The sequence below is a fragment of the Ctenocephalides felis genome, unplaced genomic scaffold (assembly GCF_003426905.1).
Source record: "Ctenocephalides felis isolate EL2017-DRISC unplaced genomic scaffold, ASM342690v1 CF-g0.4_SCAFFOLD_01604, whole genome shotgun sequence".
In the NCBI taxonomy this organism is placed as follows: Eukaryota; Metazoa; Arthropoda; class Insecta; order Siphonaptera; family Pulicidae; genus Ctenocephalides; species Ctenocephalides felis.
In genome coordinates, this window is record NW_020537758.1 from 40,410,998 (window position 1) to 40,433,247 (window position 22,250).

At 29.1% G+C, this 22,250-nt stretch overlaps 3 protein-coding genes across 4 annotated transcripts in view; 2 read left to right on the forward strand and 1 right to left on the reverse strand.

Moving 5' to 3' along the window:
- LOC113373177 (kinesin-associated protein 3-like) overlaps positions 1–22,250 on the forward strand; it is a 108,455-nt gene that overhangs the window by 33,669 nt on the left and 52,536 nt on the right. The window lies entirely within an intron of this gene.
- Positions 7,290–8,222, forward strand: LOC113373183 (UPF0184 protein AAEL002161-like). Its single transcript, XM_026613499.1, has 2 exons — positions 7,290–7,601; positions 7,860–8,222. Exons 1-2 carry the CDS (start codon positions 7,472–7,474, stop codon positions 8,027–8,029), a joined length of 300 nt encoding a protein of 99 aa, XP_026469284.1. The 5' UTR covers positions 7,290–7,471; the 3' UTR covers positions 8,030–8,222.
- LOC113373179 (uncharacterized protein C1683.06c-like) lies at positions 8,532–11,020 on the reverse strand. 2 transcript variants are annotated; one of them, XM_026613495.1, is made up of 5 exons: positions 10,809–11,020; positions 10,491–10,687; positions 9,630–9,933; positions 9,255–9,391; positions 8,532–8,953 (listed from the first exon to the last, which is right to left on the reverse strand). In XM_026613495.1, the coding sequence occupies exons 2-5, from the start codon at positions 10,683–10,685 to the stop codon at positions 8,615–8,617; spliced, it is 975 nt and encodes a 324-aa protein (XP_026469280.1). In that variant the 5' UTR covers positions 10,686–10,687; positions 10,809–11,020; the 3' UTR covers positions 8,532–8,614. The 2 variants fall into 2 exon arrangements, with proteins under 2 accessions (XP_026469280.1, XP_026469281.1); XM_026613496.1 differs by having other exon boundaries at positions 10,491–11,020.

Here is a 22,250-nt window from a genome sequence, read left to right on the forward strand (position 1 = left end):
TGGTTCCGTAATAGATGTAGATTTTGGTATTAATGTTTTTCCAAGAATATTCCGGAGGATTTTCTGACCCGTACAGTTTTATATTAGTGCTACGATCATAGTTAAATTTTGTGAATTTTTCTAGAAAAAAATATTGCTGAATTATCACATTTTCAATTAATTAATGTGTTTTAAGATATAACCTTACTTGATTGTACAAGTTGTGAAAAATGATCCAATTGTTTCGCCGACGTCCCTCCTGGATAATTTTGCGCAATGTTTTGAATATAATCCTAAAAAGTCACTTTGGTTGTTATACATCACAGAATAAATTTTATTATTTTTATGGGTTTCTTACGTAGTTAAATTGAGCATCGTTTGCGCCTCCTAATAAGTATATAAAATTTGTGCAAAAAGTTCTGGACAGAAAGTCTTGCATGTTGAGGCACGACGTTTTCCACAAAGTTGATACGCTTGATTTTGTAGGGTAAAACTCGAATATTCCTATTTTTCTGGAATGTCTCTGAAAATAGAATTGATAATTTTCTTGAAAATTTGTTTGGATTGTTCTGACAAATTCGATTAGTATTGACAATGTGTAGCCCCTTGGTTGTCAAAGGCAGGATCAGCTCTTTCGCAGATGCGGAGGACAAATTGCCCACTATGGATTTTTGTTAGGCAAAATTTGTATTTGTCATAAAGGGATTTGCATCAATTTGTGTCAACACTGAATGTTTTATTCCACTAACTTAATTATCATCTGACCTGTAAATGTGGATTCAATGCGGACACCGTCATCAAAATAGGACTCCTGGTGTTTCCCATGTACACTGCCGGTGCCATCAGATGTGCAGTGGAGATCTTTGCGTTGTATTCTGGTTTTTCCGCCAAAAGCACCATCAGGGCGGTGCATCCCTGAGAATGTCCAACATATTGTATCGACATATGGCCGGTAGTCACCAGAATCGCATCGATCAACGCCGGCAGGTCTAGGAAGCCGATTTCGTGAAAACTGCAAAATAGAAATATAAATATGGAGTTATGTGTTCTAATTTTTATTTCAATTTTGTCGACTGGTTGTACCTAAAGTTCCAAAATTCCTTGTCTGTATCGGGATTGAGGTTGATGTGACTTCTGGAAAACGTAGTCCCGCGTGGGTTGCCGAGCCAGACGTCGAAACCCATTTTAAATAAAAAGAAACCTTTCAGGATCAAAAAAAAATATTAAAAACAAGGTTGGACAAGTTTTACATATTCTTGTACAAAAATCGTATATAACATCTGTAATTTCTATCTTTCTTACCTAATGATTTTTGTCCTATTGTGACAAAATCGGCTGCAGTTGACATCAGTCCAGGAATCAGCAAAACGGGATGTCCTGCAGGATTGGGTATCCTGTGCAAAGTTAGGATGTATCCATCTTCCGTTGTCACTTCGTACTTTTTTACCGGAAATCCGTTTTCTGATATTAATTTAACCTGTTCATAAATATTTTAAGAATGTCATTATGGGAATTGATCTCGAGTTAACCCACTGCACTTTTAATAGTATCTCAACAAAATTGTTGTGTGAAAAAATCTTGTTTACAAATAAATATATTGTACTACTTTTGTCAACAATCCTACAGCAACTTTTAAATAGATATAAAACATAAAATATATTCCTGATATGCATCACTTTTATAAATTGTTCATAATATTTACATCAATTTATATTAATGACGAATTTGACAAATTTAGTCAGTATTGAGTGATATATAAAATATTTTGTAATAGTTATTTTTTTTCGCAGTGTAACAAAAATTTTAGATAGTCGTATATTCTAAATAGCACATAAATGAAATTTGGTTAAATTAAAATCATATAATCAACAACGTTTTTCGGTTTCACAATAACTGGCAAATGGTGCTAAAAATAGTTGGATCAAAATGTCACTAACCACTCCATCAGGTTCTTCGAGTGTTAACAGTTCTTGTGTTAAACAATGTAATACAATCATTTGTACAAGTAATTTTGATTTAACGGTCAGCATTATTAATATTTATGCACTTTTCAAGTCGTTTATACAATTATTTATTAGAAATTAAGAATATTAAATACTTTGCATCTAATTTTAACTAAAAATTCACTGCGTTCTTCATGCTTTTCTTCGTCTTTTGTTACATTTAGAATAACTAACTTAATATGAGTTTTTTTAGCTTTTTTTTAATAATGTTGAGAACTTGTTCATAAGTGCAGTCGCAGTAAATAAATGACTATGCGTTTATAAATAATAATGGAAATATCCATAAACCTGATTATTTAATAATACTACTCGAATAGTTTTTATGAGAAATACAGAAGGTCTTTGCAATGCAACAACCGGTATATATATATATATATATATATATATATATATTAGCAGACCCGGTAAACGCTGTTTAGCTATATGAAATATTTCTTAGAAAAAAATTATAATAACAAATAACTAACAGATTGTGTACGTAATTGCATACATATGCATATAGAATATAAGTAAAGGGACAGCTATTACAAATTAATGAATGGTTTACACACTGCAAAGCATGCAATATATTATTACCGCGCTTTTTATTAATTCATTAATTTATTATTTATGATACAAAATCAGTGAAATGAGTAAATTTCACTAAATTTACATTTTACTTAAAAAAAAATTGAACTTAAGCTTTCATTGACTGCATGCGGGATGAAAAATTATTCAATTACTAAAATTATTTTTACAAAATAGATATTTGTGGTTATAGGGTGAAAATTTTCGGCTGTATGTGTTTTTTAATTAAGAATTATGAAAAAATTAAATTAAAAAAAAATGGTACAAAAACTAACAATAAAATCTTAAGGGTCACCAACCCTTACCACTTAGGGCTATGAAGAATAGATTTTGGCCAATTCTCACGATCAGTCAAACTGATTGCGATTATAAAATTTCATAAAAATCGGAAAAAAAATAAATTAGGTTTGAAATTTTTTAATAAATCTTGTAGACGTTTCGAATTCTTACTTGATTCATTTTCAGTGCATCAATTCAAAATTAATTTAAAAAACACAATGATAACAAACAATGAGTGAATGATGTGTAGAACAGCAATATTTATTAAATTAAATTTTTGATGTTTAATTAAATTTACATTTATTTTGTGAAATAAAAGTATATGTATATGTATATATATATATATATATATATATATATATTATATAATATCATGATATTGCAGTAAGACTTTTTATAATGAGTGTACGAATATTAATAATGTAAATTTGATCGCGCTACTCTCTATTTTTGCATTATATACATTTTATTATAAAATACTAAATAACAATCGTTTTGAGACCGTGTTTTCAGTGTAAAAATTAAATAGCCAAAAATAATTTCTGCAAATCAAGTTTCGAGGGTGGTGACTGGAGAACCAAAAAAAAACACCCCTAAAGTGAATATTTAAGCTGATATTAGATTAATTAATAAATGTTATTGACTATTAATACATTTTATTAAATAATAACAAATTATTAGTAGAAATACATAGTGCGTGCGATTTTAAATCATTAAATTTACATAGGTGGTACCTATGGTAACACCTATATTTATATTTATATAGGTGGTACTCTAGTTTGATGCTTACTATGAACTTCACACCGCGCGATTAACGTGCATCTGTCAAATTTGTTAAATCTGACAAATGGCATACGTCATTAAATAAAAATAATAATATTATTAAATGATTTTTAAAAATGGTTTTAGATATTAATCAATGTTGTTCTACTTGGTGGAACGAAGTCTTAAAAAAAGTTAAAAAGGCAGTTGTGTTCATTGATAATGCAGCTGCCGAAAGTTTTCATTGGAATGCAAATTTAATAGATTTTTACACAGCAGGAGCAGAAAGTGTTAAAGCATTTTCTCCTTTCGAAGTAAATCTTATATTTGTAACACTTTATGAGTATTTTTCTCTATAAGATTTAAGGAATTACTATATCAATTGGGATATCTTTATGGAAATTAATTTAAAAAAATCTTGGTTTAGAAAAATATGTTGATAGTTGATAATATTAATCGTTTTAATACTACCTCAATATACAACTCTTAATATTACCTTAATAATATATATTAGAGAATTGTTTTTAAATGAATTAATATTAGAGGGTCGAATTCATTTAAATTTCAAGGGAAAGCAGATTTATTCAAACTCGTCCTCCAACAATTTTTTACATGTTTGTTGTAAAAGATAACTATATATTTTATTTTATTTATCCCAATTTTGTAATATGCTATTACTAAATATATATTATTTAATAATATTTTTTTATTTTGTTTCTCTAAACAAGTTGCATATTTTATTAAACATCCAATTCAATGATGGCCTAATTTGTAACTGGCAATAATTTAGAACTAGACCTTATATACGAAATATTAATATGTAAATTAATATAATAAAATATTTTTAGAGTGCCACAAAAAAATTTAAGAAAGCAGTTTTTATAACAAGTGCATATGGTAGCAATATTGAAGTTCTTAAAATTATTATTGAAAGCAGTAAATTTGAATACTGTGTTTTAATAACTACTGCTCATCCATTTGTTTTGTCTCGAGAAAGATACAGTAATGAAACAGCAGATAATGAAATGCAAGCTTTCAATTTGCTGGAAAATGAAATGCTGAAATGGATGGGAAATATGGTATTTATTCAAAATTACACTATTAGATGTGAATATTATTAATATTTAACAATATGTTCATTGTTAAATTTGCAGGATTATACAGCGGAAATATTCTATTTTCCTTTATTTATTGCTCCTTTAACTAAAAATTTCTTTATCACACCAGAATTTGATCATATGTTTCCACCATTGCAAAATCTTTCTGATGTACAGCAAAATAAAGATATTCAAACATCAATCAGACATCTTACAGCTTTATTGCACAGTCTTTTCGGAATAATGGGTTTAAAGGAAGATATTTTTTCTTTAGGTGATTTTAGTGCTATTGTAGCTTCAATGTTGGAAAACTTTCCACCAGCAGCAAGTAGGAGAAAGGTATGTTATATTATGTTGTATAAATATATACATTATTTTATATACATAATTATTTTTTTCTATTTATCCTCTGTTAATGACAATAATCACCCGGAATTCATTTGTCGGTTTATGTTATAATTTACAATTTTGAATTTTTTATTATGTATATCATTCTAATATTTTAAAATTTTAAGCCATAAATATAACAAGAACACCATAATGAAATCCATTTTTTTCAGAATGCATCAAACTCAGCTACTTTAATTTTTATTGATCGCACCCTGGATTTGAGTTCAGCATTGTCGCATAATAGTGAATCAATATTAGATTGTATAAAGTTAATTTTACCGAAATTTCCTGGGCATAACTTAGACGTTGCAGTTGATATGTCATCAATATGCAAAGCAAATGTGTAAGATTGTTTCATTGTGATATAAAAATTCAAAAAAAATTGTAAATATATTTGTAGAGACAATAATATATCTGATGATATTCAATTGGCACCAGGATGTCTTGCTCAACCTACTGAACAAGTTAGTAGAAATATGATGGAATTATTAATAACTAGCAATCAAAAAAAAGTTTTAAGTCAAGTTTATCAAAATTTATCAGACATTAAATGTGCAACAGCTGTTAAAAGTCCCCCAAGAATAACATTGCACACAATAGAAAAAGCTATGAATTCTCTTGGAGGTAATATTTAGATACGTTGACAAAATTTCTTCATTATTTATTTGTTTCTACTATTTTTTCAATGTTTAGATGATTGTTATTTAAATACTACGGCATCTGCTACTTTGCAACAAACTTTGGCTATAATTAAAACTATTAAATCACCACTAATGCCAATAATTCAATTGAAACTGAGCTTGGAGCAAATTATTCTTCAAAATTTGGCTGCAAGTAAAAATTCTACTAGTATATTATTGCAGGTATGAAAAAATATTTATTAAGGGATTAAAATATATACTAAAAATATGTCTCTTTTTTCGAGAACAGCTGTGCCAAATTATCAAAAGTCGTGATAGCAGAGGCTTAACTCTAGAAGATATTTTTTGTTTACTACTTTATGTTTACTGCTTAGCTGGTTCTGACATATCATTTTCTGAAACACAAGAAAATGAATTATCAGAATGCCTGACCTCAGCATTGAGTGACTGGTCAGGTATGATTTTTTGTAAATCATTGTTTTTCTTTCAAATCAATTTGAATTAAGCATCTCATAAATATATATATATATACATATATATATATATATATATATATATATATACATTTATAATCTATCATGTATGATTATCATTAGAGGAGTTAACAGTGGACAAGGAAACATTTGCTGAATTTATTATATCAAAACTCAAAATAGCTGCTAAAGCTAGAGAAAGTTTAACAAAGTACAAATCAGTGGTACACTCTGCAAATAAAAGTCAACCAGCTGAATTCAAAAGCATTTTGGAACAACTTATGGAAGACTTATTAAATCCTTCCAAACCAGAAATGATTGATTTAGCTTCAAAGTCCATTGGAATAACAGATCTTTTAAAGAGCAGTTTGAGGTAAAGTAGTGGCAGTTCCAAAATCATTCATTTATTTTTTAATATGTTTTTTCTTTTAGCTTGCTTATTAATAAACCCAAGAAAAATATTCATCCTGCTGATAACGATTATATAATAATTTTTGTTGTGGGTGGAATAAAAGCTCATGAAGTAAATTTGTTACAAAAAATGATGAATAAGGAACAGAATAAGAAATTATTGATTGGTTGTACAAAGCTTATAACTCCAATAGATGTGATAAATACTGTGTTAGAATTGAAGGAAAGAAAATCTTAATAATGAATTATTTATCATTTTGTATATTATAAAATGATGATTGTAAATATATTTAATATATATTTTTGTTAATTTTAATTGTATTTTCTATTTATATTATTTTAGATAATCAAATTTTGTGAGAAAAATATTTTTATAGTATAGAAATATATGTATAATAACACAAATATCACACAAAAAATATGATTTTATTTTAATAGCTGGTCAATACTTTCTTGATTATTACATGGCCCAAATACAAATATAGGTTTAGTAGCATATTATCATATATTTATTCAAAGTATTTTTTTATGGTTTGCAATATATTTATTTAAATCGCGCGTGATGGATAGGGTTGGCAACCCTGAATTATTATACATGACGCATGTGATCAACTGACCAACTGCATAACTGCATTTTCAAAATCTGATATAGAAAATCATATAATAACTAAAAATTGCAATTAAACAAAATCAACCGTAACGTCACAAATTTAATAAAAATTACAAAAATAATACTTAAATTAACGTAAAATTAATTTCACATGGATTGTTAAGCGGTTTGGTATGGGGTTGGTATTCGCTGCTTGTGTCATGTGCAAAATGTCATGTGCTTATGTCATATGAGTTATTAAACGAAAAATTCTCGTGTTATGGCTGATGGTTCATTAAATGAAGTAAATATGGGAGAAAAAGCTATCGACCCACAAGAGAATCAAGATCATCAAAATGAGGATGATCTTGATAGTGAAGAAGTAGTTGAGGACACTGTCAGCGTTGAGGGTTAGTGCGAAATATTTTTTAAAAAAGAAGAACATTCATTTCTCAATTTAGCTACAGGTCCTTTATTTTCTTTAATTTGTTGTTAATCAATTAGGATTATTATGTAATAGATCTCCTGATTCATTTATGAAGTCAGAACTCTTCGAAATCTTTCATTCCCAGTACCATGAATGTATTTTAAATTTATATACAGAGAATTTTGTTGTGATATTTCAATTTCATTACTGATACTATTTCAGAATTTTTCTTATTTTTCAGAATACAATGCCATAGACAGCAAATTAGATGAATTAAATTCTGCTCTCGATTTCATTGAAGCACAAAATGATAATATTTATTCTCAGCTTTTGTCATTACTGCAATCTAACAGAGAAATACGAGAAGAATTAGCTGAACAAAATTCTTCAGGTGATGAGGTTCAAAATTAAAAGGCTTGAAAGAAATAAATGTCATGAGTATTAAGAATAATATCCAAAAATATACCCATATATTCCTTCTATGTCAGAAAATAGGATGTAAATAATAATTTTTCAGGTATGTAATAAATATTTACATACATTTACATTTATATTATTTTCTTGGTAACTGTTTTTTCTCTTATTTCTGCCTAGAGCTCATATTAATAACAAATTGAGATAAATGGCTAAATTTATACAATTTTTTGTTTAGAAATACTGAAAATTTCCAGAACTGATATAGCATTCCTTAAAATGATTTAGCAATTTATGTGATTATATTTTTATTAACATTTAATTATTTATTAGTTACAAATATTAGTTTATTTGTAAATGTAGTTAATATATCGAGTTTCTCATTGGAATGAACTGTATCTGTATATATTTTTAAATCATAAATATTTATAATTGCACTTGATACTTTTTTATTTAAATTTCAAATCCTGTAACCATACTTTTGTTAAATTTTAAAATTTACAAAAATTAATTTAAAAATATACAATTGATTTTATTCACATATTTGTGCCACATTTCTTTTGGCGCATACCTTGTGGATTTTCAGTAACCTGAATTTTCATGGCCTGCTGCAAATAATAGCATTTTCTTGAACATTTCCAAGTCAATGTCAGTAACAAATATTACATTTGGTAAATTTGCAAATATTTTTCTATGATCCAGAACCATTTGCCCTCGTGCATATAATCCTTGAAGTTCAACAGTGGCATGAACTTCATATGAATTTTTGACCAAATCAGGGTACAGAAAGCATGCTACGCAAATAGCATCACACACATAGTAAAAATCAGTCTTGTATTTTCCATAAATGCTTTTCTCAATTGGATTCATTAAATTCATTTGCGCATTGTTAATTTGTCCCATGACATCAAATCTCCATTTCTGTTAATTAAGAGAAATGTGTTTAAGGCTACATTTACTTAATTTAATGTATTATGTTAACACAGAACTTCATCTCAATGGAGAAGAAAATCCCCTTGGAAATTGCATTTGATTTTAGAAAAAATTGGAAGAAATGTATTATATTTCATTATAAAATTGTTTTTTTTTGAATATCAGCATTTGTGCCGAACTTTTACTGAACATCAATAAATGATTTTTACTTTTATAATTTTTTTTTTATTTATTTCAATTTTATATTTTTTGAACTCAAAAGAGGAAGGAAATTAATCGATTTACTCACCAAAGGAAGATTAATACTTGTACATGTTTCCCAAGGTACAATATGTAATGGCTTCTTTGCATTATGCAACACTAAAAATGCTGCCTCAGGATCACAGACAAAATTAAACTCTGCTGCTCTTGTTTTATTACCCACGCCTAAAAGAAAAAAAAATAATTTGCAATTTGAATATATGAAGCAGATATAGTTAATTGAAGAGAATATTTAATAGTTTTAGCATTAAAAGCTAAATATGTCTTTTTAAATTAGGTAATTTAAAACATGCATTAGAGGTGCTATAGCATATTTAGTTCAATTATGCCACAAAAAAGTTAAATACAAATAAAACTTTCTGAAATAAGTATAACTAGCATATTTTCATAATAATGTATCTACCTTTATAGTTGCCACCCATTATATACACATCCTTAGTTTTGTCTAGAAAACCCGGATACATTTTAATTGCAAGTGCTGCATTTGTCAGAGGCCCAACAAATATAAAAGTAATTTCATTTTCATACTGTTTAGCTGCAGAAATAAGGTAATTTACTGCATGTTCTGGTTTAATTAAACTCAAATCAGGATCATTTCCATAGTGATCCAAATCACCAAATCCATCACCACCATGGAACTCAGATTCTGTGGAATTTGGAATATCTAGAGGAATCAGACCTTCCGATGCACCTTTGTAAATGGGGATCTAAATATAAATACAAAAAATAAATGCAAAATATCAATGATAACTTAATTGCTGCGCATATTTTTAATCAAAGTTTATTGTGAGTTATATATTGGCTAAGAGGTGAATTATATTAATGACTTGGGAAAAGGGGTTTTAACATGGAAAATTGTGGCAAGGTATATTTATATATAAACATACATAGATATGATATGTATATGACTATATAATATATGCATATAGTAATATGTAATTATAGATAAAAGTATATATATTGCATATAATATTGGAACAGTAATCTTTTTCATGTTAGGGGCCGTTCAAGTATTACGTAAGCACTATAGGGGGGCGGGGGGGTTATTGATTTGCTTATTTTGCTTATTTTTGGTAAGAAATTTGCTTACTTTTGATGACAAAGGGGAGGGGGGGGGTAAATAATTGTACTAAATCTGCTTACGTAATACTTGAACGATCCCTTATGAACAGTGTCCATATGAATAGCGTGTTATGCATGAGAATAATGAAGCAAATTTGAACTACAATTTATTATTGAGTTCGATATGATATATAAAACTCACATCTAAAGCCTTTACTGCACCCAGAACACGTAAAACATTTATCGCAACATTATCCACATTTGTATTACCCGCCACACAAGTGATACCCATTAGTTCCACATCACCCCGTTTGTGCGCTGCTATCAGCATGAGCAAAGCTATGGCATCGTCCGAACCGGCATCTACGTCGATTATAACTCGTCGTTTTCCAGCCATCTCTAAAAATAAACCGCGTCAAGTAAATTAATGATAAATATTAAACGTTTTGTTAATTTTGTGATTATACAGGATTGAGTGTTACTAGAATATCATGAAAAAAGTATTTGGAAATTTTCTTACCTTTATTTGTTCAGATGATATTCTAACAGATGATGTCTCTGAAATAATTTTGAATACTGACCTTCGACACAAACAAGAACTACGGTTATGTTTACTTAGGATTCTTTTTTCAATTTACTAACACAGACTAGAATGTTATCGCAACATGAGATGCTTCATAGACGACTATATCCTATAAAGATATCTACATGACATGTCTTGTCAGATTTTTTGAATGCAGATAAAAGATAAGTAAGTCAAGTCATGTGTTTTATTATAATTTATTTTATTCACTATAATCTTTATATTTTTTTCTTTCTCTAAATTATTTTGTACTTTATCAATTATATGTACTTTATATTATTATTTTATGTTGCCATTTGCACCGTCGGCAGAAATATATGAGATGCTGTAAATCAGCGGTTTCCAACCTGTGGGGTGCGCCCACTAAGGGGGGCGCGTACATCTGTTTACAGAATACTATTATCGAAAATAACCGACATTTTTGAAATGTTATTAAAAAATTAACAATAAATAATTAGCTTTTAACTTCCCGTAGGGCAAGTTATAGTAATCGCAAAAAAATCGAAAATGAAAATTTTTATATATCTTTACGTTTCAAAGGTTTCTGAACATTTTGGCATACCTAGAAAAAAATGGGTGTATGTGTGTGTGCGCGGATATAAATTTTCTTCGACTATCTCGGGAACACCGATCAACCGATTTAAATAATTCATAAAACATTCGATTCATATTGATAAGGAGACATGTTGATTAGTTTTTGACGAAGTCAGGTCTAGCCGTTCCTAAGATACGGGGCAAAAACGGTAACTCAGTTTTTAAGAGAACGGAGCGTCCGACTTTAATAATTCAAAAAACGTTTTACTTGTATTGGCAAGATGAAGAATTGATCAAATTTTCATTAAGGCAGGTCTAGCGGTTTCGGAGATATAATGAAAAAAGTAAAAAAAAAAATGCCATTTGGCGGTCAAAAATGATCATTAGACATATGCACATCAAATTATCAGATATTTTATAGAGATTTTAACAATAAGTATGAATTTTGTTTGCATTCCTATGGGTTCCGTACCAATGATATTCGTTAGACGGCGACGCGGCGCTTAGGCGCTTTGACATTTTGTCTTTATGCGATTGAGGTAATACGATTGCTTTGAAAAAAAGTTCAGAATTTCCAAAATATGTCAAAACAAAGAAAACTTTTTTTTTCAAAAAAAAATTTTTTTTTCAAAAAAAGTAATTGATTTTTTTCACAAAAATCTAATTTTTTCGAAGTCAATTTTTTTTAAAAATGTTAATCGTTTTTAAAAAAATAATATTTGGTACGGGAAGTTCCAGCAATTTGCTTTAAGGCTGGATGACATGCGCCCCACTAGTTATGCATATTTTTACACAATAATTTGTAGTCTGATAATATCAGTATAGATCAGTAATATCAGTATAGAGTAGTCATAAAATAAAACTGTTGAAAAAATTAAGGGGAGCGCAACAGTTTTTTTAATAGAGCAGGGGGGCGCGGTGCAAAAGATTGGAAACCACTGCTATAAATGTTTTAAAATTATCTTAAGCAATAGATCTTTGAGTCGCCATAGTGATTATATTATTAACGGTATTTTTGCATTTTATTTTGATTGATTTTTTTTAATTTCGAAATTGCATCAATTGATCTTCAGAGACGCTCTAATCGCGGATATATTTACGAAGATTTTCTTTAAATTCTCAAAAAGTGTAGTTTTTGTTCAAGTTGAAGCATTGCCCAAGGTAGAATTTATTACAGAAAATAAATTCTTAATTATAAGACCATACATTTCTTACGATAAAAACAGCGCAATTAGCAATTAAGATTAAACGATTCATTCGCAAATTCCACAGTTAATTATTGGCGATAAGAATATGATCAGTTCTATAGAAAATTATTTTGAATTTTGTCTAAGAAATTCAAAATCAATTTTTGTCACTGTTTGTTTCTAATTTTTATTTTATGGTTTTTATAATGAAAAAAGTTTGAACAGACCTTAGAAATAAAATATAGATTTTTACAGATTTTTTTGTGATCCACAATTTGCGCAAAAAAATTCACCAGCACTTAAAACTTAAGAATCAGCTGATGGACTTGTACACAATTTTATCAATTTAAGTTCAACGTGAAAAATTAGTTGCAGCCGGAATTTACAACCAAATTGGTTGTTTTTCCTCTCGCCTGAATCTGCATTTTAGCAGATTTTGGTAGTAGCTCGGCAATTCGTTGAATTATGGAATCAACATTGATTTCTTAGTATCCTGGATTTTTATGTCCAGCAGCAAACATAAGCATCTTCTTAAAGATGTCAGTGTGTAAAGCTGTAACAATTCTAACATTTGGTTTGCAAGAATCCTTCATGGATCGTGTGTGATCTAAGACCATTTGACCACGTGTTAATTTTCCATTTAATTCAATTCCTATGTGGATATCAACGAATTTTTTGATAACTTTCGGATTTAAGAAGCAGGCCACACAAGATGGGTCGCAAGCCTCGTAGGCTACGTGCGGGTGCATATTGAAAATACTTTGTTCTACCTTGTTCATCATCTTCATGTAAGGGTTGTTAACTTTTCCCATGGTTTCCATACGCCATTTCTGAAAAGTGGATATTTATATGAATTCATGGTATTTCCACTAGGGAATGCAATACCGATAGAAAATTTCAATACCGGTATTTCGGTAATTGAATCTTACACAAACGTAAACAAAATTGAAAGTTACTAGTACAAATATAAAAAAATGTATATACAACTACAACTATATTCAACTAAACAATAAAATAAAACAATAAGTTTATTTTTTTAACTAATAATTTAACAAAATTATATCCAATTTAATTAATTCATTATCACTATATTGAGTACTTTTCACCAAAAACGAACTTATAGCCGAAAAATCGGGCGGTTTACCGGTAATTCGGTATACCGGTATTGCATTCCCTAATTTTTACATATTCTTTGAAATGAGAGTGTCTTTTACAATTACAGTAACAATCGTTACGTGCTCTCAAATATATTTATGATTTTGTCTGAAAATGAGTCTACCCAATAATTTTTCCTATGAATATTTTCTATAGCATTTTATAGACGTAAAGCAATTCCTGCAGCGTTAGAATTATTCAACGAAAATTCTGCGGCAAACAAAAAAATGATACAATTGATATTCAAAAATTATAGATCTTACGTTCATTTTGATGTAGAACATTATCAGATTGATAAGTTTGAGAATTTGCTTGCACTTACCGCTGTTAATTTGGAATTGAAGCAAGTTTCCCATGGTAAAACAACAACTTGATTTAGAACGTTATTGAATAGAATATGGGCAGCTTCAGGATCCATTCCAAAATTGAACTCAGCGGCATTGCTCATGTTACCAACACCTGCAAAATACATGTTCATAACAACTTGCTGGATTATTTTTAAATTTAAATTTAGAACGAGAATTGCATAAATTGCATAAAAATCGATCACCATACAAAACTTAACTATAATCAATAATTTATTTTTTGAATTTTAGGTTCATGTGAATAAGTAATTATTTTATAGTCGGTTAAAATTTATACAAAATATATTTTCTTCTATATATTTCTTCCACTTACCCATCCAATTACCACCCATGACATAGAAATGTTTGACCATCTTCACGAATTTCGGGTACATTTTAATGCAACATGCGGCGTTTGTCAGGGGACCTACGAAGATCATTGTAATGTCTCCAGCATATTTGCAAGCCAATTTGTTTAGGGCTACAACGGCATGTTCTTCTTGCAATCGACACATATTTGGCTCCTTCTTATGTTTGACGTCTCCAAATCCGTCTTTGCCGTGCCAACCTACCTCTTCGGGGTTGGAGATTTTTGATGGAATCAGGGCGTCTCTGCATCCTTTGTAGACTGGGATCTAACAAAATAATTAAGTTATTTTTTTAATTAATAATGTAAAATTTAAAATAAGCTATTAATGCAAATACTGTATTATTAATTCATTAATAAACTTGCAAGCAAGTTACATGAACTTCCCGATATGTGTAAATAATTGACTTAATCAATAATAAACAAATTAATTTATGAGTGACTAGAAGTATTCCGAATGGATTTATTACACATAATTGAAAACGAACGAACACGTGAACTCAGAGGATTTTCTAAAAGCAAATTTTCACAAATCAATAATTTTTTTTATAATTGAACCAGTTTTCGTAGGACGTTAATGGTTTAGTATGTTCATTAAGACCAAGTAATCTATCGTTATACCAAGTAAATCATCTAATTTTAATTTTAACAAACGTCAAGAAAACTACTCATTTTCTCAAACTTTGATGAATTTTTAAAATTAAACTACTTGTCGTAAGGCCGTAATATTTCAGTAAGTTTTATAAGACCATGATATATATCGCCAAAAAAGTTCCATAAAAATCGGCTTAAATTTTTTTTTCAACAGTTAATTACAAGAAAACAGCTAGGTAGATTTTCACCTAAAACACATATTTGGCTCAAAAAACGCTAATATACTAATACTAATCAGTATTATTCCCCGATTCGGTAGAATGAGCTTAAAAGTGGACGAAAACACTCTTTTTCAAATTACAAAGAAACGGCTCGGCAGATCGTCTCACAAAACTGACAAACTATAGTGCTCATTGAGATACATCGAATAGCTTTTAAATTTCTGAAATCGATTCAGGCGTTTTTGAGCAAACGTCGATGAAAGTTCTAATTTTGACAAATGCCAAAAAAACGATACCAATTTTTGCAAACTTTGACGAATTTTTAAAGCTAAACGAGTTGTCGTAGGGCGGTAATATTTTAGTATGATCTAGAAGACTATGGTATCTACCTTTAAAAAAGTCATAAAAATCGTCGAATTTTTTTTTAACTTTATTTAAAGAAAACGGTCCGGCTGATCTGTACCAAAAAATAATCAGCACGATTCCTAACCTATATCTTTCTAACGGTTTTTGAATTTTCAAAATCGATTCAGAATTGCGGGCTAAAACGTAGACGAATTTTTTTTTACTTTTCTGCGATTTGTAAAGAAACGGCTTGGCCGATCGTCGCACAAAACTGACAAACAATAGTCCTCATCGAAATACATCGAATGGCTTTTAAATTTTTGAAATCGGTCCAGCCGTTCTTGAGAAAACGTCGATTTACGGCAAAAAATCTGTTCACACACATACTTTTTCCAAATTTGGTCTCATTCGATTCAGAATGGCTTGAAACGTCGAGAAAACATAAAATTAGCAAATCGGATTTTTTGATGAAAACAAACTTCTCCTTCAAGAAGTTAATTATCTATGTTATTGCTGATATATCGATTACATTTTTGCAAGATCGTTGCAAAACAAACATCATATGATGCATTGACCTGTTTGAGATGCTGTAATCTTAGATATGGCTCTGAAATGAACTTTGTTCTTTGGCTCCTTGAGCAAATATAAGATTTTATTACCATTACCTAGTAATCTAAAAGCAGAGATTCTGTTAGATTTAATCAAAGCAATTCTCACTTTTGTTTCCTTTGTGGCTTCTAAGATTCTCATAACATTGACTATGACGTGATCTAAATGGGCATTGCCGCCAACGCAGGTGATAGCTCTCAATTTGATGTCGCAGCGTTTATGAGCAGCAATCAGCAACAATAGAGCAATGGCATCGTCAGAGCCAGCATCCACATCTATCACCACATTTGGTATCTTCTTTTCTTTACCGTCTTTATGTTTTAACCTATATGACGCTGAAAGGGGAAAAATATTTTTAAACATTTATTTGGTCATTGTAGTTCAATCATTTAAGCTTAAATTAGGTAAGAAACTCGGAATGCGAGATACCCAGCTGTAAATCTGTAAATACTTGTATATTGACACCCTAAAGTTGTATTAAAACCTACATATGGTAGGGTGTCAATACCATATGTAGGTTTTGAGACAACTTTAGAGTGTCAATATACAAGTATTTACAGACATACAGCTGGGTATCTTGAATTCCGAGGTGAACTTACTCTAGTGACTGGACTATTAACATATATTACTCATTTACCGGTTTTTATCAACTACATGAATACGATTAGAGTAGGAAATATTATGTAAGTTGTTGAAATCTCATTTCAAATTATTAATTTGATTGAAATAAATTGATCTATTAATCTACAATAGAAGATCTACAGACTATATTAATAATACAAGGGTCATAGGCCAATTTCTTTTCAAACTTCTACTACTGTTAGATATGTAATTAGTATACTGATCCAGTGGAGTTTGTATGATTTTATAAGTTCAGGACATAAAAAACTGTTCTATATCTAAGTGCAGTTTTTTTTTTAAATATGAACTGATTAAAACAAGTAAAGAATCTCCTGCATTGGTTTTAGAGAAGAGAATTGTTCTATTACTAATTTGATCTTATAAAATAGATCATCTTGGTAAATGATCGAATTGACCAAATGGTAAAAATCACGATTCGCATAAATGGTACTTGGACCAACTCTATATACTGTATATAAAAGTTGATATATTTGAAAAAATATATGTGTAATGCTGAAGATAAAGATATTAAAATAATTCAAATATATATAAAATGAAATCTTAAAAAATCATGGAATATTTTGGAAAATAAAGGAATAAGATGCATAAAATATATGGTTTAAAATTGAAAAATGTAAGAGGCTAAATTTTATACCAAAGACACTAAAAAATAAACAATTAAAATTTATTTAAATAATTCATCAAAATTTTACCTCAAGTAAATAAATTGTTTGTAACCGTTATTTTATTTGATTAATAATAATAATGATGATTTACCTGGGTACATTAAACTTTGTTTCTGCAAAAAATTGCTGCATCCAATAAGTCCTGTTCTTGAAGTATTATTTAGTGTGACAAGTGTTCTTGTGGCTATATTAAAAGATTTTTTTATCAAAAATTATTAATAGTAATAGTAATAAATTGTTTATCATAAACCTGGAAAATCAAGCAAAAATAGTGTAATTTTTAAATATTGTTGATTTATGAATACCATAAAAGGATTGTCTTCAAAATTAAATGCATTTTAAAATTTTGAATAATTAACTAAAACCAAATACGTTTGGGACATATTGTCTTTATTCGTAATGAACATTGTAGCGAAACGAAGGAATTTATGTTTAGTTTAAAAATAATCAAAAAATTGTTGTTTATTTATTTTATAATTTCATTTTTGAATATTGCTATTTTTCAAAGCGGTAACTCTAAATTTAAATAGTATGTATACACATTCGAAAGAATAACTCCAGTTATTACAATATTCAGAATACTTTCAAATAATTTTAATTGCCTTAAAATTTGCAATAATTTTTATACAGTTTTGGATAGTCGAATAAAATAATTTTAAATTGGTAAATTATTATCTTATACCAGGCACCCCTGCCTGAGTGAGATAATGGAAATGTATATAATGCAAAATAAACAATTTTTCTTTTTATTGTCATGTATTGTCACAACAAAGAGCGTGTTTAAATGAGTGTCATGTCTATTTATCATTTTGTCCCAATTAAAGTAATGTACATATTCCTGGTTCACAAAGTACACAATGTACACATTCCTGGTTCACATTCCTTGTTTTTTATCCGATTTTTCCGATTTTGATAAAATATTTTGACTAATTTTCCAAGTCTTACCTGTTAAGCATTTTGACTGCAATATATTCACGTTGGCATAATTATTCAATAATGGCATTGAGCAGCTTCGTGCAAAAATTGTTTTGATTGCCGCGTTCATTGTGGATCGATTTTTTTTATAAATTTTTGAAAAAAAATACTGAAATTTAAAACATTTACAAATATGAGGACGAATTTAAACAAATGAAGCTATTTGATCAAGCCTCCTGATTGATGACGCATATTTTGTTTTATGAAAATTTATGTCATGGATACATTTTTGGGATTTGATATTTGTTTAATATTGTTTTTTTCTCAAAACTAATAATTTTTGATTAAACGCGAAAAGGTGTTTATGATCGACGTGTACACTAGGAAGATATTTAGAAAATAATTAAAATAAAAAATATATGTCCTGGCTACTTTGTATTTCTTTATTTAATTTTGAATATGTAATAAAATATAAAATAACATTGAATAAGTAATTTATGAGAATACTAAGATTAAAAATTTTAGTAAATAATAAGTAATTTGCTCGTGGCTCTAATTGCACTAACTCATCTATATAGGTCGACCCTTACTATATTTTTTCAATTTTTCAAATCAACATACAGTACATTTCTCTTTTGCATTAAAATTTAAGATTGAAGAAGAAGAATAAAATTCTGAATTCTAATTATTATTAAAAAGAAGTTCCAGCGAATAATACATAAAATCCATGCTTATTTCTTTAAAAAAGTTTTTGGTTTGCTAAAATGATCAGGATCAGAATCTCATCAAAGAATTACATTTTTACGTTAAAACTTCTTGTTGAATAAAAATATTGGGTTCCGCAGTTCAATAAAACAATTGGCACATCAGCTTTTGGCCATCGCGTACAGTGTAATATAATTATATAAATATTCAAATACAAAGTACATTCATATAACTAAATTTACAAAGTATTAATTATATTTGTTTAAATATTTTTTCTTTGGAATGAAAGTGTGACACTAAAGCATAAATTTTTTTAGTGTCAAAATACTGATACACCAAATCATCATAAATCCATTTATATGTCATAACTCTGCACAGCTATGTCCTGCAGCTACCATGAGCATTTCCTTAAATTTATCTTCATTCATTTGCGTTACTATTTTTACATTTGGAATATGAAGATTATTGTGATCGATCACTGTTTGTCCTCTGGTAAATCTTCCACAAAGTTCAACTGTAGCATGAGTAGTAAAATACTTTGTGATCACCTTTGGATCCAACATCACAGCAACTCCGGCAGCATCGCAAGCTAGATATGAAGTGTCGTTGTTATGGAGCATGTAAATGGACTTTTCAACGGCGTTCATTAATTTCATTTCTGGATTTTCAATATTTCCCATGACATTGAATCGCCAATCCTAGAAAATGATCGATTCTTACCAAAAAACAGAACTGATCTAACTAAATAAACTAAACTGAACTAACTGAACTAATTCGATCAGCCAAGTATATATCATTAGTTTCTAATTTATTTACGGGTTATTGAATGATTGATTAGTTTGTTTTTATTTTTTTTTTTGGCAATCTTCAAAGTATGTTCTATGTTTATTAACATTTTTGGGACGGCACCGATTTCAAAACAATCTACTTTACCGGCTGAGAACTTGATTTCATTGTGCATGTAGGCAATTTGTTTGATAAAATTTGTGGTCATTGAAGGACATACATTTATAATATTAATTTATTTTTGATCATTTTATAAAGAATGGTGACGTTCAAAACAATTTCTAAAATGCATAGCTGGTTGATTTTGACATGTTTTACAATAAAATGTTATTCGACGCCTTCCTCCTGGTGCTTTTCTATCAGAACAGACAATACAATCTCTTTTTCTTTCACTCGCGTTTAGAATATGCCACTGATTAGTCAGTATTTTCGGTCATTTTTTGCTGCCATAATAGTTTATTTTTTCTATCATTTCTATTATATTTTTTCTATTATATTTTTTTCTATTATATTGTCTAATAATTCATTTATAAAATATAAAGCAAATAATCTATTGGATGTCTTATATTGCTTGGTATTTGTAGTCGGAGTGTTTGTTGGTGTATGTCAAGCTCGATTATTGAAGGAGAATCGGCACATTCGCTAATGTCTCCCCGCTCTTCATTTATTTTGTCGAACTTCTTCTTTTTGTTGGTTGGATAATATCATCATCACATTCATCACATTCATCAATTTCGTAAAATTTGTCTGTATGAATGTCTATTTGAAACTCATCTTCACTACTGCTTAATTCACAAAATTTACCAGTCGTTTTGCCATATTTAAAAGCGCTCGGTCGTTTTAAATATTAAAAAAAAGACCATATAGCAAAGAGAAAAGCTAAGAATTCTACTTAACTTAAATTTACTTAATTTACTTATACTTACTTAACTTAAATAATTTAAAATTATTTTCAAAATACAATACTGTTTATCACATGCTATATGTAATTTATTCAACTTTTCGATGCAAACTGAGTCATTGTTTATAAAATAGCCTGTGCCTCACAGAGTATGTTTGTCCACTGAGGTGGACAGCCGTCCCCAAAGTATTAAAAGCAGAAATATAGGTTGTTATTAATATTATATACGTACTGTTGTGAGGCTCATCTCCATACACGTTCCCAAGGCAAAAGAGTTATATTTTTGTTGGTATCCCTAAATATCAAGTAAGCTGCTTCAGGATCCATGCCAAAATTGAATTCAGCAGCATTACTTTTATTACCAACTCCTATAAGAAACGGTAATAGATACATATAGGCAAAACAGTAAATAAATATTAAAGTTTCTTTTACTAACCTTTATAATTACCGCCCATAACAAAAATATCTTTTACCAATTCAAAGAAGTCAGGATAGACTTTAGTGATTAATGCTGCGTTTGTTAGAGGGCCAAGAAATATTACTGTTACTTGTTTTGGAGAATTGGAAATGATGCTATAGATCGCATTTACTGCATGTTGAGGTTTGATTTGATTCATATCAGGGGGTTGTTGTTCGCCATAATCTAGATCTCCAAAACCGTCTTTGCCGTGCCATTCTTGTTGCGATAGATCGTAGTCGGGATCTGGAACAAGACCTTCATTTGCTCCTTTGAAGACCGGAATCTAAGGAAAATGAAATTTGTTGTTATATTAAAATAATATTTTTGTATTGAACTATTTGTAGATTCAATCAAATTAAACTAACAATTTCAAAACAAAGATTTTAATTCATGATAAGAAGTAAGAACATACATAATTCTAGCAAAGTATTATGGATAGTAAAATTGCCAATTCTGGGTTTTTTCATGGTGCATTCAACAAATAAATTAATTAATAATCAAAAACAAGATTTGAATAAATGCTATGTGGTTATCGATTCTATATTAAATTTTATGAGAATTCGAACTATGGAAGAAGAAATTAGTCTTTACTGCACCAGATACAAAGCTCGTCTAAGTCGTCATCCAAGCGAATTAGCCTTAGATCTGCTCAAGCCTTTACCACCAAAGCGTCTCAAAAAAATAATCTGCAATGATTTACTACAAAATATCACCTAACATCTAAGAAGGTGCTATCGCTGGATAGCGATCCTTCTCACGCAGTCAAATAATATATACCTCTAATAAAATATAGCTGAATGTACTTTGTATAATTTGCTATGATAAATAAATTATATATATATATATATATATATATATATATATATATATATATGAATGTATTAGCCGAAGACCTTCCCGAAGCCGAAAACCCCCCGAAGAGCTATGTTTTTATATAGTAAAGTTTTTG

Bases quoted from the DNA above. Each gene is read 5' to 3' on its own strand.
- LOC113373183 (XM_026613499.1), top strand. From the start codon at position 7,472: ATGGCTGATGGTTCATTAAATGAAGTAAATATGGGAGAAAAAGCTATC. The intron at 7,602-7,859 runs GTTAGTGCGAAA...CTTATTTTTCAG, and splicing joins GGACACTGTCAGCGTTGAGG to AATACAATGCCATAGACAGC.
- LOC113373179 (XM_026613495.1), bottom strand. From the start codon at position 10,685: ATGGCTGGAAAACGACGAGTTATAATCGACGTAGATGCCGGTTCGGAC. The intron at 9,934-10,490 runs GTGAGTTTTATA...ATTTATATTTAG, and splicing joins GTGCAGTAAAGGCTTTAGAT to ATCCCCATTTACAAAGGTGC. The intron at 9,392-9,629 runs GTAGATACATTA...TTTTTCTTTTAG, and splicing joins AATGGGTGGCAACTATAAAG to GCGTGGGTAATAAAACAAGA.